General features: G+C 38.5%; 1 protein-coding gene across 1 annotated transcript in view; it reads left to right on the top strand.

The window, feature by feature from the left end:
- The first annotated feature begins 5709 nt into the window (after positions 1-5709).
- ANGPT1 (angiopoietin 1) overlaps positions 5710-12893 on the top strand; it is a 333355-nt gene continuing 326171 nt past the window's right edge. Inside the window, exon 1 of the mRNA XM_036766890.1 lies at positions 5710-6045. Within this exon, the coding sequence (XP_036622785.1) occupies positions 5749-6045 (297 nt within the window). The 5' untranslated portion in view covers positions 5710-5748. The remainder of the gene's footprint in view (positions 6046-12893) is intronic.

The following is a 12893-nucleotide window of genomic DNA, read 5'->3' on the forward strand; positions in this document are numbered from 1 at the left end:
GCATGTGTGTGTGTGTGTGTGTGTGCATGTGTGTGTGTGTGTGTGTGTGTGTGTGTGTGTTTCTTCTGGAATTCAATTCCACAAACATTTAACATGCAAGATGATGAGGGCACAAGGACAGAGCAACAAATAGTCCCTGCTTACATTCTCCTGGGGAATACAACATGTAAACAGAAAAGCAACTACCAGATAAGTTCAGCAGAGAGAAAGCACTAACAATTGAGTGAGGGGACAGGCAAGAGAGGAAAGGGTTCCTGAAAGAAGTAGCAGCATTTGAAGAGGTAGAGGTTAAGGAAGGGGTACATATCAGGCCTAAAGAGGGCTTGTGAGAAGGGAACAGATGCAAGAGATGAATGCAGACTGGGGAACAGCAAATAGGCCACTTCAGCTGGAACAGAGGGTGTGAAAGGAAATACCTGCAATGTGAAATTAGAAAATCATTTTTCATGTACAGGTTGTAATAGGTGTCTTCTTCAATCTCTTCCAGATCTTAAATTCTCTGACTCTCTAAGTCTGAAAAGGTAAGCCAAAGCCCAATTGTGAAGGATTTTATGTGCCACGATGAGGAGTTTTTTATATTGGCCTATAGCCAGGATTCTTAACTTGGGGTCCATTGAGAGATTTCAGGACTTCTCAGTCTTCAACAAGATGACTAAGCTGCCTCAGCATCTGGAGCCTCTGGAATGTCTATGAATTTCTCACCCTGGAACATCCCTCTGCAAATGCCAGTGTCTTTCTCCCAGTGGTGAATCCTCCATACAGCCTCCATTTTAAGGAGGGGCCCTAGCAACCCATCCTTCACGCTCTTCTCAATTTCCCTTCTTACTTTCCTGACTTTGCCGCTATTCTTCTTTTCAGCATCTCTTCTGTGTTTTCTTTCCCTTTTAGAATATAAACTCCTTGAGGGCAGGAACTGTCTCTTTTTTGCTTGTATCTATATCCCCAGTGCTTAGAACAGGGCCTGGTAAGTAGCAATTACTTAATAAATGATTGTTGCTTTGACTTGCCAAAAGGGGGCCTGGGAGGGTGGATGGGAGGAAAAAAATTACATTTTTTTAAAATCAAATTGGTTTCCTTTGTAAGTCTTTGTAAATATTTTTTTCTGAGAAGTATTCTTTTGTATTTTTTTTTCTGAGAAGGGGTTCATAGGCTTTACCACACTTCCAAAGGGGTCCATGACACACAAAAGGTTAATCTCTGACCTGTAGGTTATAATAGGGAATCATTTAAGATTTTTCAGCAGAGGAAGGACATATCAGATTGTGCTTTAAGAATGGAAGGGGAGCCAACCATATATACCTAATAAAGGCAGGAATGTTGCTAGACAAGAGAAAGATGATAACCTCACCCCTAGATTTGGTATTTGTTCTTGTGCCTTTCTCCCTCTAATTTACTTGCTTGGAAGAGCAAAAGAATTTTGAGGCTGGAGGTGGGAGGGCAGGGTTGATAGTGGATCCATTAGGCTTTTGACCATTTAGGGAAGGTAGCACCTCAGCTAAGAACTCCAGGTGAATCAAGAAGCTAGAAGTACAGCCAAATTCCACAGCCTCGTGTCCAGTGGAGCTGGGCCTCACAGGGGCCAGCAGCAACCTGAGGACCACCTTGATACCATTAGGCAGCTACCATGTGAGACCAGGAAGGAGAAATGCACAGCAGAAAATATATGCCATATCTACCTGCCCATCAGAGATTATGTACCCAGCCAAGGCTACACATGTGGCAGAGAAGACACACCCAGCAGAGAGACCAGCGAGGACCAAGCCTAGTGGGGGAAGCATGATGATATCATCACAATACATCTGTAACTCTACAGCCCTAGAAGTATAAACCATCCCTCCACATCTGAGTCTTGGTTGGCTACACTCGTTCTTTGGCAGTGCACCACTCCCCATGTCTCCCATTGATGGTGGAGTGTATTTGGAAAAGTCTGTCCCAGCTTTATGGGTAAAATATTCTGCTTGGTATGCTAATTTTTAAAAGGAATCCCCGTTTTGTTGAAAGACTTTGCCTAGAACTAGTTGTGTCCTCTATATGACTAGACAAAGAAAGCATAGTGATGGACCCTTGCAGAATATACTCTTGAAGAGATACTGAATCACAGAATCCTTAGAACTTTAGATAGACTTATTTGGGGAAGCCACAGTGAGAATCGAGGTACCCTCAGGTATTATAGCAAGACTATTTTGGCAAATGTATGGACAATGACCTAGAAAGGGGAGAGGTTAGAAGTACAGAAGGACAGGAAACTGGAGACTACTGGAATAGTCAAGGTGAGAGGTAGCGAGGATTCGACCTGGGTTGTGCTTGTACAGGAGAACCATGTATGAGGCACAAGAGGACAATCAAGAAGACTTAGTGACAGCCACACCTTCACATGGTCTGAGTGTTTCCTCTCTACTTTCCTCCCTTGAAACCACAGCAGTTAGAGATGCCTCTTTTTGCAATAACCTTTTCCTATTGCACCATACAGCAAATTTCCCACTTGTCATTCATTCAGATAAGACAAATGAATACACCCAAGCATGTGAGCACAAATGCACACACACACATACAAGAAGAGACAAAAGTATTGGCTATCTAAATACATGAGCCTTATAAGTGAGGACTATTGATCATGCTTTTATCTTCAGCCAATTTTTTGTTGGATTTTGTTCTTAGCAAAGCACTTATAGGTGTTAGTTTTGGAGTCTCTTCTTTCCCATGAATTACTTTCAAAGCAAAGATTATTGGAAAGATTTCTTAGAAAATCTTTGCTTTGCCATATTATTTTTTTGTATTTGAGATCTCCCTCTCCTCAAAAAATTAATCATAGGATCATGGATTTGAGCTGAAAGGAATTTTAAAGGGTCGTATAGTATAACCTCAGGAAACTGAGACTCATAAAAGTTTAAGGTCACAAGGTAGTGAATGTCAGAGGCAAGATTTGAATACAGTACTCTGATTCTGAGAAGCAGCTGGGCGAAGCAGAATCAGGAATACCTGAGTTCAAATACAATCTCAGACACTTATTAGCAGTGTAACACTAGGCAAGTCACTTCAATTTGCCCTAATCCACTGGAGAAGGAAATGTCACACCACTCTAGTATCTTTGCCAATGGACGGTATTGGCATGCTATGGCCACAGGGTCACAAAGAGCATATGACCGAATAAGAGCTGTGATTCTGGAACCCACTGCTTTTTCCATCATGCTACAATGCCCCATAAGAAGGGTTTATTATAAAAATACATTTAACTTTACTTTCTCTCTTTCAGATATTATCACATACACTGCTTTAAACTTGAGAGTCTATTTGAAGACAGGAGGCTATTGCTTCATCCAGCATGAATCCTTTCTGTGCCTCAAGCACCCTAAAACGGTGGTAGTTCTTGCTTATGTGTGTGAAATCTCAGCAAACAGGAGACAGAACCAAGGGGTTCACAAGGATAGTAAAGGGATTTTTATTGCCATAACGGTTTAATTTTTTTAAATGTCATGACATAATTTGTTTCTATATTGATTGTATCAGCAAGCATTTGTTTGTTAAGGAATGATAAGAAAGGACAAATCCTAGCACCATTTTCACAAAGCACAGAGTTTGTTTTGACTGTTGTTCTCCACCCTTTCTTTTACACAAACTATCCTTATACTTTCCCACTTTCACCTGGTGCACTAGATAAAGCACTAGGCCTGGAGTCAGGAAGACCTGAGTTCAAATTTTACCTCAGACATTTACTAGCCGTGCAATCCTGGAAAAGTCACTTAACCCTGTCTGCCTCAATTTCCTCATCTGTAAAATGAGCTGGAACAGGAAATGGCAAGCACTCCACCATCTTTGTCAAGGAAACTCCAAAAGAGTCAGACATAAACAATGTCCCTACTTCCCTTCTTCCTCTTCTTTCTTGCCCTCTCTCATCTGAAGGACCTAATCACTTTTGCTTACATAAAGAGGAATTTAAGTCAGGGCACCCTCTTCTTAAGATATGGTTGAAGTTGTGGTGATGCATTGTTTACAAATCCTTTAAAATCCTGGGATAACAGATTTAGAGATGTCAGGGACCTTAAGAGTTCATTTAATCCAACTGTTTGATTTTTACAGATGAGGAAATTGTGACCCAGGGAGGTTGTAACTTGCCCAGAGTCACAGAGATAATGAGGTGGTAAGCAAGAATTTGAGCCCAGGTCCTCTGATTCCAGAACCTTCACTTTCCGCTGCATCATGCCCACTGGATGGATGGTGGTGGTACCACATCCATTTTTCTTACATGTCTGATTAAAATCCCTTTAATATAACTTGTACTTTACATTTCACTGATTACTATTTGTTTTGGGAAGTTTATGCTTTATCTTCCTGGAATTTTTTTTTCCCTTAAACTTTGCTCTTTCGTTGAAAGGTGCATTTAGGTTCTCTTGCTACTGAGCTCCAGCCCTTCTTGCTGTAAGATCTCTGGAGAGGAGGTCACTGCAGCCATAACGAGGATTTATGTGCAACTTGGATAGTAGAGCTAGGGAGAACCATAGCAACCCCCAATGAGGTCTCTGTGATATACATGATTAGGACATACCACAGGAATTAATAATTCTTAGGACACTCTCCTAAATTGTTACCACATTGTTTTTGCAAGGAAGTTGCTTCATTTATGTACACAGAACAAAGAAAGCTGCCTTCTGAGTAGGCAGTTTCTTAAGAAAGACACCCCCATTTCCCTGCAGCCCAAACCTCCACAAAACTCCACAGGGGGCTTATCCTATTTAACATGCATTTTGGGGGTGGGGAATTGAGGAACAAGATATAAAATCATTTAACTCATTCTACTCGATTTCCCACGGCCCCCCCCCCAATTTTCTTTGGCATCTGAAAGTTTAATACATTCAAAAGATTAAACTTTTAAAAAACATATCATGGATTTAAAAGATCTTTTCTTAAGTTAACAAACTTTTAAAAAATAACATATATTTAATAAATACCGTTCAAAAGAATATCTGAAACGTTGGCTAGACAGTATGGAAGAAATTTTCTTTCAGGGCTCCCAATATTTAATGGGAACTTACAAGATACTGTTAGAATGCTAGGTTTTAATAGGTCGGGGCTGGAACACCCAAAGTATATTAAGGTGGACTGCGGGACGCTCCGATTCTATGCGAGTCCCTGAAAGGCTCGGCGCTGTTTTTCGAACAGGAGGGGCTGGGCGGGCAGCTATACATGATTGAGGTCATGCGCATCCAGCCAATTTGTAAGACGATCTCTCCCGCACTAAGCTGTCGGCAGTCCTTAGCATAGGGGCACACTCAGGCATTCCTGTCAAGTCATCTTGTGAAAGGCTGCCTGCTTCCAGCTTGGCTGGAAAGCGGAACCTTAATAAAACTCACTGAGGTCGGAGGGAAAATAGCAGTTCGGCTGCAGATAGGGTAGAGGCAAGGGGCTAGGATGTGTACATGCTGCTGACTACAACAGGCTGCGTGCTGAACTGTTACACAGAAAGGAAACAATAAATCTCTGCTACTATGCAATAAATATCTCAACTTTTAACGAAGGGAGCCATCATTCCAGTGAAATAAATTTTTAAAAGTTTTTTAGCTAAAGCTACCAAATGAATCGTTTTCTGGGATTCTTATTTCAGGGCTGACTTTTAAAAAAACCACCAAAAAGCATATTTTTTTACATGCAATTAAAAAAATACTAGTTAAAGAACGAAGGAAGAAGTAACTGGGGGGTAGGTTTGAAAAAAAAAAAAGTTGTGCCGAGGCTGATAAGAAAGGTGTTGATACCATGACAGTTTTCCTCTCCTTTGCTTTCCTGGCTGCTATTCTGACTCACATAGGGTGCAGTAATCAACGGAGAAGCCCGGACAGTAGCGGGCGAAGGTACAATCGGATTCAGCACGGACAGTGCGCCTACACTTTCATTCTGCCGGAACAGGACATTAACTGCCGGGAGAGCACCACGGACCAGTACAACACCAATGCGCTGCAGAGAGATGCTCCTCTCGTGGAACCGGATTTCTCTTCCCAGAAACTGCAACATCTGGAACATGTGATGGAAAACTATACTCAGTGGCTGCAAAAAGTAAGTGCTTGCTTTCAGTTTCTCATTGTACTCGAGTCCTTTATCCAGGCTTGCCCTGCAGATAAGTTACAGTTTGTTCAGCGTGGTGGGGGAGAAGGGAAGGAGGGGGGTGGCTGGCTGGGAAGGGAACATTTGTTTACATGTTGCTTGGAGGAAGACAGTCGCGCAAGTAACTGCAGGGCAGCTTTCTGTATGGGACTTCCTTAGCAGGGGAATCAGACTGTTCCAGCTTGTCCTAGCTGGCGAAGGGGTGGCGGGGGATGGGGGGGGAATGGGGTGTCACAGATCTTAGAGTTGGTGAGTTTGCAGAGATTTTAGCCCAGGTGTGCCGCGGTTTCCGCAGAGCTGTCAATGATGGCACAAGTTTGGAAATCTGCTTCTCATTTAGGACCTCAGAATAAATGTCACTAAAACATGCCTCCATGTTCTGACTGTCAGCACCTAAATTGAAAAGCAATAACTCCTGAGAAGTTTTATTTTTTCGGGAGAGGGGAGAATGACTACAACCTTTTTTTTTTTTGAGGGGGGAAGGTTGAAGGAAGAAAATCAAATACACTTTACATCAATCTCTTTGAGTACCTGCAAGCAAAAGTGTCATAAATTAACTTTTGACTTCCAACTAAATAAGTGTAAAGTAAGAACGTTTGTAAAGTGTAAATAGTGAAAATTGCAAATGTTTAATTTCTAGAAATGATCCTGAAGGGTAATGTAACCATTTCTGTTCTGTGATAATTCTAGGTTTGAGAAAATGGTAAGATCAGAGGTTTTAAGGTACAAGTCGTTAGGGACCGGTTATGCGTTGGAATCTTGAACGGATAATCAAGCAGCTATTAGTTAACTTAGCAGTGCACCTGCAGAGGTTGGGATGTAGTGTCTATCAGTTCTTCAATCCTGGAATAACATCTTTTTTGTACAACTGCGAGATATATTTCTAGTGAGCAAGATTACAGAGGGTTTGGATGATAGGATTACCTCCTTTGGGGCAAATATTGAGTGAAATTATTCTAGTTTTTAAAAATCATATCGAGTCAGTGGACATGTCTCTACATGTAGAAGGTTGGCTATTCGAGGGCCTTAACTGAAGATACCTCTCAAATAGTATCACCTTAGTGGTTGTGTCTTATGCTGTGGTTTTCCTTGTGTAGCAGGACGGGATTTTTACTGAATGTGTGAGATTGGCCATACCACTGTCTCTAGGTTTCAACAAAATGTTTTAACTGTCAGGAGATTGTGTTCCAGCATCTAGGCATTCGGCACCACAATAGTTATGTCATCACTTTAGAAAACAGAGGTCAGAATGCAACCAGATTTCTCAAGCTATTATTCCAAGTTAGGATTTCAAAACCTATGAGCAGAAAAGTGATGGAAAAGAAAGAATGCTGTTTTTTGTGTGTGTGTGTGTGTATGTGTGTGTCTGTGTCTGTGTGGTCACACTTCCTGAGTAAACTGCTTTCTCCATCATGCCTTCGAGGTTTGTTGTTCTGCTTTTGTCCACTAGGGACTGAACTAAGATCACTGTTGCTTTTCTTGGCATGTTAAAAAAAAAAAAAAAAACAACCCTCAAAGGATTTTAAAGTCTGAAATTGTAACTAGTTCTCATACTATACAAGTGCAAATTAGCAGGCTACAGGTAAGAAAAAAAAGTTGATGAAGAAAGAGAGTGGTTATCTGAACCATTCATTATTAATAATCTTCATATAAGTACCAGCCTGAATAGAGAAGTAGCAGTGATCTTTCTTTACTTGTTTGTCTCCTGGTTCAAGAGGGAGGCCCACAGGAGGCAAATGAGTCTGCCTTGTACATTATCCTAGTTACTACTATACTCTCCATATACTCTTCTATTAGGATTAGTAATTACAAAAGTATTTTCTGTTACTTGTACATTTTTTGCTTGGTATATTTCAACAATATGTGTGCTATTAAAAAGCATTGGGCATAATATAAACATAGTAATGTATATTTTTGGTTCTCTGCATTTAATAGCAATAAGGGTAACTCTTAGTAGACCACAGGTTGAAGATTCAAATTCAGTAAATATTTCCTTTCAACAAATGTGTTTTGCTTTCTATTCTTTTGAAATAGGAAAAGTGGTAATTATATGAGAAAACAAAATATCAACATGTATTTCTGGAAACCTGTTTTCCATACTATTATGTTCTATCATTTAGATATGTGGACAATCTAAGCATTTACATGTGAACTTGAATTCAAATGACATTAAATTCATTTTGTTTAATAATTGATCATGGCTGCCTTTTTGCTATATTTTCCAAGCATAACATAGTTTTAAGGAATGATGAATATGAGTCTTCTGTTTCAAAATTATGTTTATTAAGAATAAATATAAAATATTTGGGTGCATTTGCCTTTAGTTTATATAAATAAAATTGTACATTTACTGAAAATATTCCTACCATGACTCTAGCAGTTTCTCTTGAGTATGGTGGGATGAAACTTACATATCTCTTGTCAGTGTTCACCTAATTGAATGAAGGATCAAGCAATCATCTAAATGCAATCCTAGTAAGAAAAAAATTGCTTAATGCTAGGATTTCTCTAGAAACTAGAAAACGTCCCTTAAAATGGTCTTTTCTTCATTTAAAGTTCAGTTATCATTTTACGTGATGAAGTTATGGTAATAATTCAAGTGGGAGTGTTTTTATAAGACTTATGTAGTGTGTTTGGTCATCCTTGTAATTGCTGATATTTTATTGATAATATTTCCAAGTTAATATCAAATGTGAATGAACTTCAGTAAATTTGATGAAGTTTATCATCCCAGCTTTATTACTATCAGTAAGACTGGTGATTGCAAATGGCAATTTTTGTATAAATGAATATTATTCTATATTATTGTACATTAAAATCACCACAGTTATAGAAAAAGACTGTTTTTTTCACTCTTGAACATGCTTTAGTGATGACTACAGCTACATCATAATGTCAACTTATTAAGTTGTTCAGCAAAACTAAATAATGTAATCAGCTAAGATGGAAATGTATTGGAAGATGAAGGTGATATAAAAACAAAAGATAAATTTTAAAAATGACATGACTGTTCATAAAGCTCTCTAGGCATGCAACATCATAAAAAATTTGGCTATAGAATTAATTTCTGTATGTCATTAGTATTGGGTTGTATGAGTTTACAAGCTGTTATCACTAGATTCCAGTAATTCACATTATATTCTTCAGTAATAGGTTTTCCAGTATTCTGAAAATACACTATTTTAAGAGAGTGAGCCAATATTAATATTTATACTGATTCCTGTAGTGTAGGACATCATATGTCATTTGCAGTCACACTAGTTTTCTTACTTTGTGTGTATATGGGAGGAGATAGGATGGGGGAAGGGAAGGGTTATCAGTTGGGTGAATTGGAAAGCAAATAAAAAAAGGGAATGAAAGGCATACTGATTGCTATAGGCATTAATATGTTTACTTTTTGCTATTTCTTCAAGGAGAAGCCCCCTTGCCACATTAAGTCTTCTATCTATATCATTATGAGGTAGGTAGGTAGAATTACCTCCATTTGACAGATTTAAAAACAAAACCTGAGACAGAACAAGATTGCACAAAGTCTCTCTCACACACACACACACACACGCATGCATGCACGCATGTACGCACACATACAGAGAAAAGACAATCTAGGTTTTATTTTCCTCTTAAGATAGGGTTCTAGCCATAGTCATTGTCAAGTAGTACCAACTAGAGGAAGGCAACTGAGGCTTGAACTGGTAACACTATATAGTCCAGATACTGTCTTTGCTACTTTTTTGTGCTTTCTCTGACAAAGCACTAAATGGGAGTAGGGTCTGCCTCACCTCTCTACAGCTACAGTGTAACTGGAATTCAAAAATATATGATCTATGAATACCTTGCTCATTTACTTTTTAATATCAAAATACAAAGATTTTAAAGCTCTCTACTATTCTAGAACTGGGTTCATTAACCTTTTTTAATGTTGTGGATCCCTTTGGCAATCTGGTGAAGCCTATAAAGTCCTTCTAGGAATCATATTTTCAAATGAATAAGTAAATAAATAAATTTTCACCTATCCAAGTTCACAGACCCTCAGGAATCTCTCTGTGAGTGTCTCCTATTGATTCCAGTTTAAGAATTCCTGTTCTAGAATCTTCAGGATTGAAGAAGACTTTTTTTTAATCCCTTAAAATGTCTCATTTGGGTTAAATTATAGGAATTTAAGCCCTTAAAAATAGCAACTTCCACTTGCTGCTTGGGAGCAGCCAGGTTTTAAATGTACATATTCCCTTTTAAAAATTTACCAAAGATGATTGTCAGTTAAAAAAGTCTTGTCATGAATGGTCATCTAGGGGAAAAAAAAACTTTTCACAAGAGTTCTGGGTTATATGTCTCTCATAACATTCCTTGTGACATCACAGGCTACTGAACCTGTGTAAAGTAATTGCTTCCTTTCGACAGAGGAAAGCCTTGCTCCTATTCTAACTTAGTAACAATACATGATTTTAAAAAATCTAAATAACTTTATACCTATCTCTAATCCTTTGGTAGGTACCCAATGAAACTATTAACTTCTTATGGGGAGGATTTTAAGCCCCTTCTGGAGAAAGGACAGCATCTTCAACTTTTTCCTCAGCCTATGCAGCACATGCCAAGTACTCAAAAATAATTCGATTATTGATATTTATCTAGTCACTTGGGACTTCAAAACTCTTTAATTTAATCCTTTAAAATACCCTTCATTAAAAACAAAAACACTTATTAAGTGCTTTTGGGGAGCCACATGGTAGAATGAATAGAAAGAGCATAAACTAAAGAGTCAGGGATCTGAGTTCAAATATTTGTCAACTTCATCTTTAGACTGGCCTCTGGGATTGCCATTTTTACTTTGGATACATGGGACCAGTACGTTTGATGGTCCTCTAGATAAAACACATACAGGGGATAAACTATGAACTCTAAGAGGTACATTCATTGAATAGTGTGGAACAGGGAAAGGGAAAAGAATAAGCATTTTTTATATAACCCCTACTCTGTGCCAAGCACTGTGCTTAGTGCTTTTCAAAGATTATCTCATGTGATCCTCATAGCCTTTCAGGGTAGGTGCTGTTATTATCCCATTTTACATCTGAGGAAGCTGAGACAGAAGGAGGTTAAATTACTTGCCCAGAGTCACAGAGTAGTCAGTGTCTGAGGTCAAATTTAAACTAAAGACTTCTGACTCCATGCCTAGTGCTTTATCCAGTATGCCACCTAACTGTGGAAGGAGGGTGCTGGATTAGGAGTTAGATCTGGCTTTGTTACTTATTACCTGTGTTACTTTAGGCAAGTTATTTAAACTCTCTGGGCTTTAGTTTTCTGATCTGTAAAAATCAAGGAAGTAGACTATAAATAACTCAAAGTAACTCTCAGTTTTCAATCTATTATCTTAAGTCATTCAGGACATGAGTAACATCTGCTACTCAAATTGGTTGTCCTATCTTCAATTTTGTTTCCTAACTGGAAAAAATATTTCAAAGATATTTCTAGATATCTATTCTCTTTTTTCCTAAAAAATTTTTTATAGTCAGTGACATTCAAATTTAACTGTACCTGAAAATGTGAAGAACACACCCAAATTGCCTAAGTTATATTAAAAATTCCTTATATATTAAAATCCAATAAAATTATCTCATGGTAAGGAGGTGTGAAATGGTCATTTGAAGAGGTATGTTGCCCAAAAATTATAGTTTGAATCCAAATAGTTGATTCATGTGTGATAGATAGTTCAGTGGGAAACGTTTAAAATTGTAGAGATTTAGTTCTAGCCGATGATTGTTTTTAAAGAAAGCAACTAGAAAAGAATCAGCAACCTTTTAGTTCCTGATGGAACCCAGGTATGTGGCAGGGAAAACTGGGTATCTGATCTCCTTATAAGGCTGTTCCCTCCAACCCCCTCCTTATTATCTCCAGTGATTTCAGAATTCAAGGCAATTTCTCCCATCCAGGTTTAGGAGCTGGCATCCATATCCGTTGATCAAGTGTTAGCTCAAAATACAAACATGGTCCTGAATAATTAGAGCAATAAATAGGAAAAATTGATGCCCACACTGTGGTCCCTTCCCTTTCCCTGAGGAGAACCAAGTAATTTGTGGGAAAGTTGGCCTCCCAGCTTCCATCTACTTTCTGTAGTTACAAAAAGGCATAGAGTGAATAGATTGTGCTCTTTCTGTATTGGGTGTCTTTTTTTTTTTAATATTCTCACTTAAAAATGTTGATGAAAACCCTAAGTTTTCTTATCCATCCAAAATATAGTTTTCAGTCTATCCCTCTACCATATGTCACATGCACTTATAGAAGCTTTGTTTTGCTCTGGGCTGGCTCTTTTCAATACAAGGAATCTTAGAAGTCTTTTCCTGGTTGTGTCCTTTGCTTAGAAGCTCACCCTAATTACCATCTGAGTCATTCTGCCCTTTTGTTCCAATACAAGATTATCTTTTGCAATGAAGATTGAAAGGTCTAAACTCTCTCTTTCTTGGTCTGTTTCAGAAAGTGAATGGGTGGGTGAGGGCCTGTGGTGTCTAGAATATACAAAAGATAGGAGCCTCCACTTTATAGGAGATAAGATTCTAAAGAAATAAGGCACAGAGGATTAGGATCTTTTTATAGTTGGGGCTATTGGAAAGTATAAATTTTTGTTGAAAGCGTTCCCTATTTTCTAACATTCATATTTTTTTTACTCCAAGTATTGGAGTGGAGGTAAGGGGAGGGAAAAGAATTTAGTCAATCTTATATATCAGAGATCTGTTTTTCCTTCCATTACCCTGCACAAATTGGAAAGATTCTTTGATAAAGTTTTTTGTGGTATGTTTGGAATAAGCAAA

Source organism: Trichosurus vulpecula, chromosome 1 (assembly GCF_011100635.1).
Source record: "Trichosurus vulpecula isolate mTriVul1 chromosome 1, mTriVul1.pri, whole genome shotgun sequence".
Classification (NCBI taxonomy): Eukaryota; Metazoa; Chordata; class Mammalia; order Diprotodontia; family Phalangeridae; genus Trichosurus; species Trichosurus vulpecula.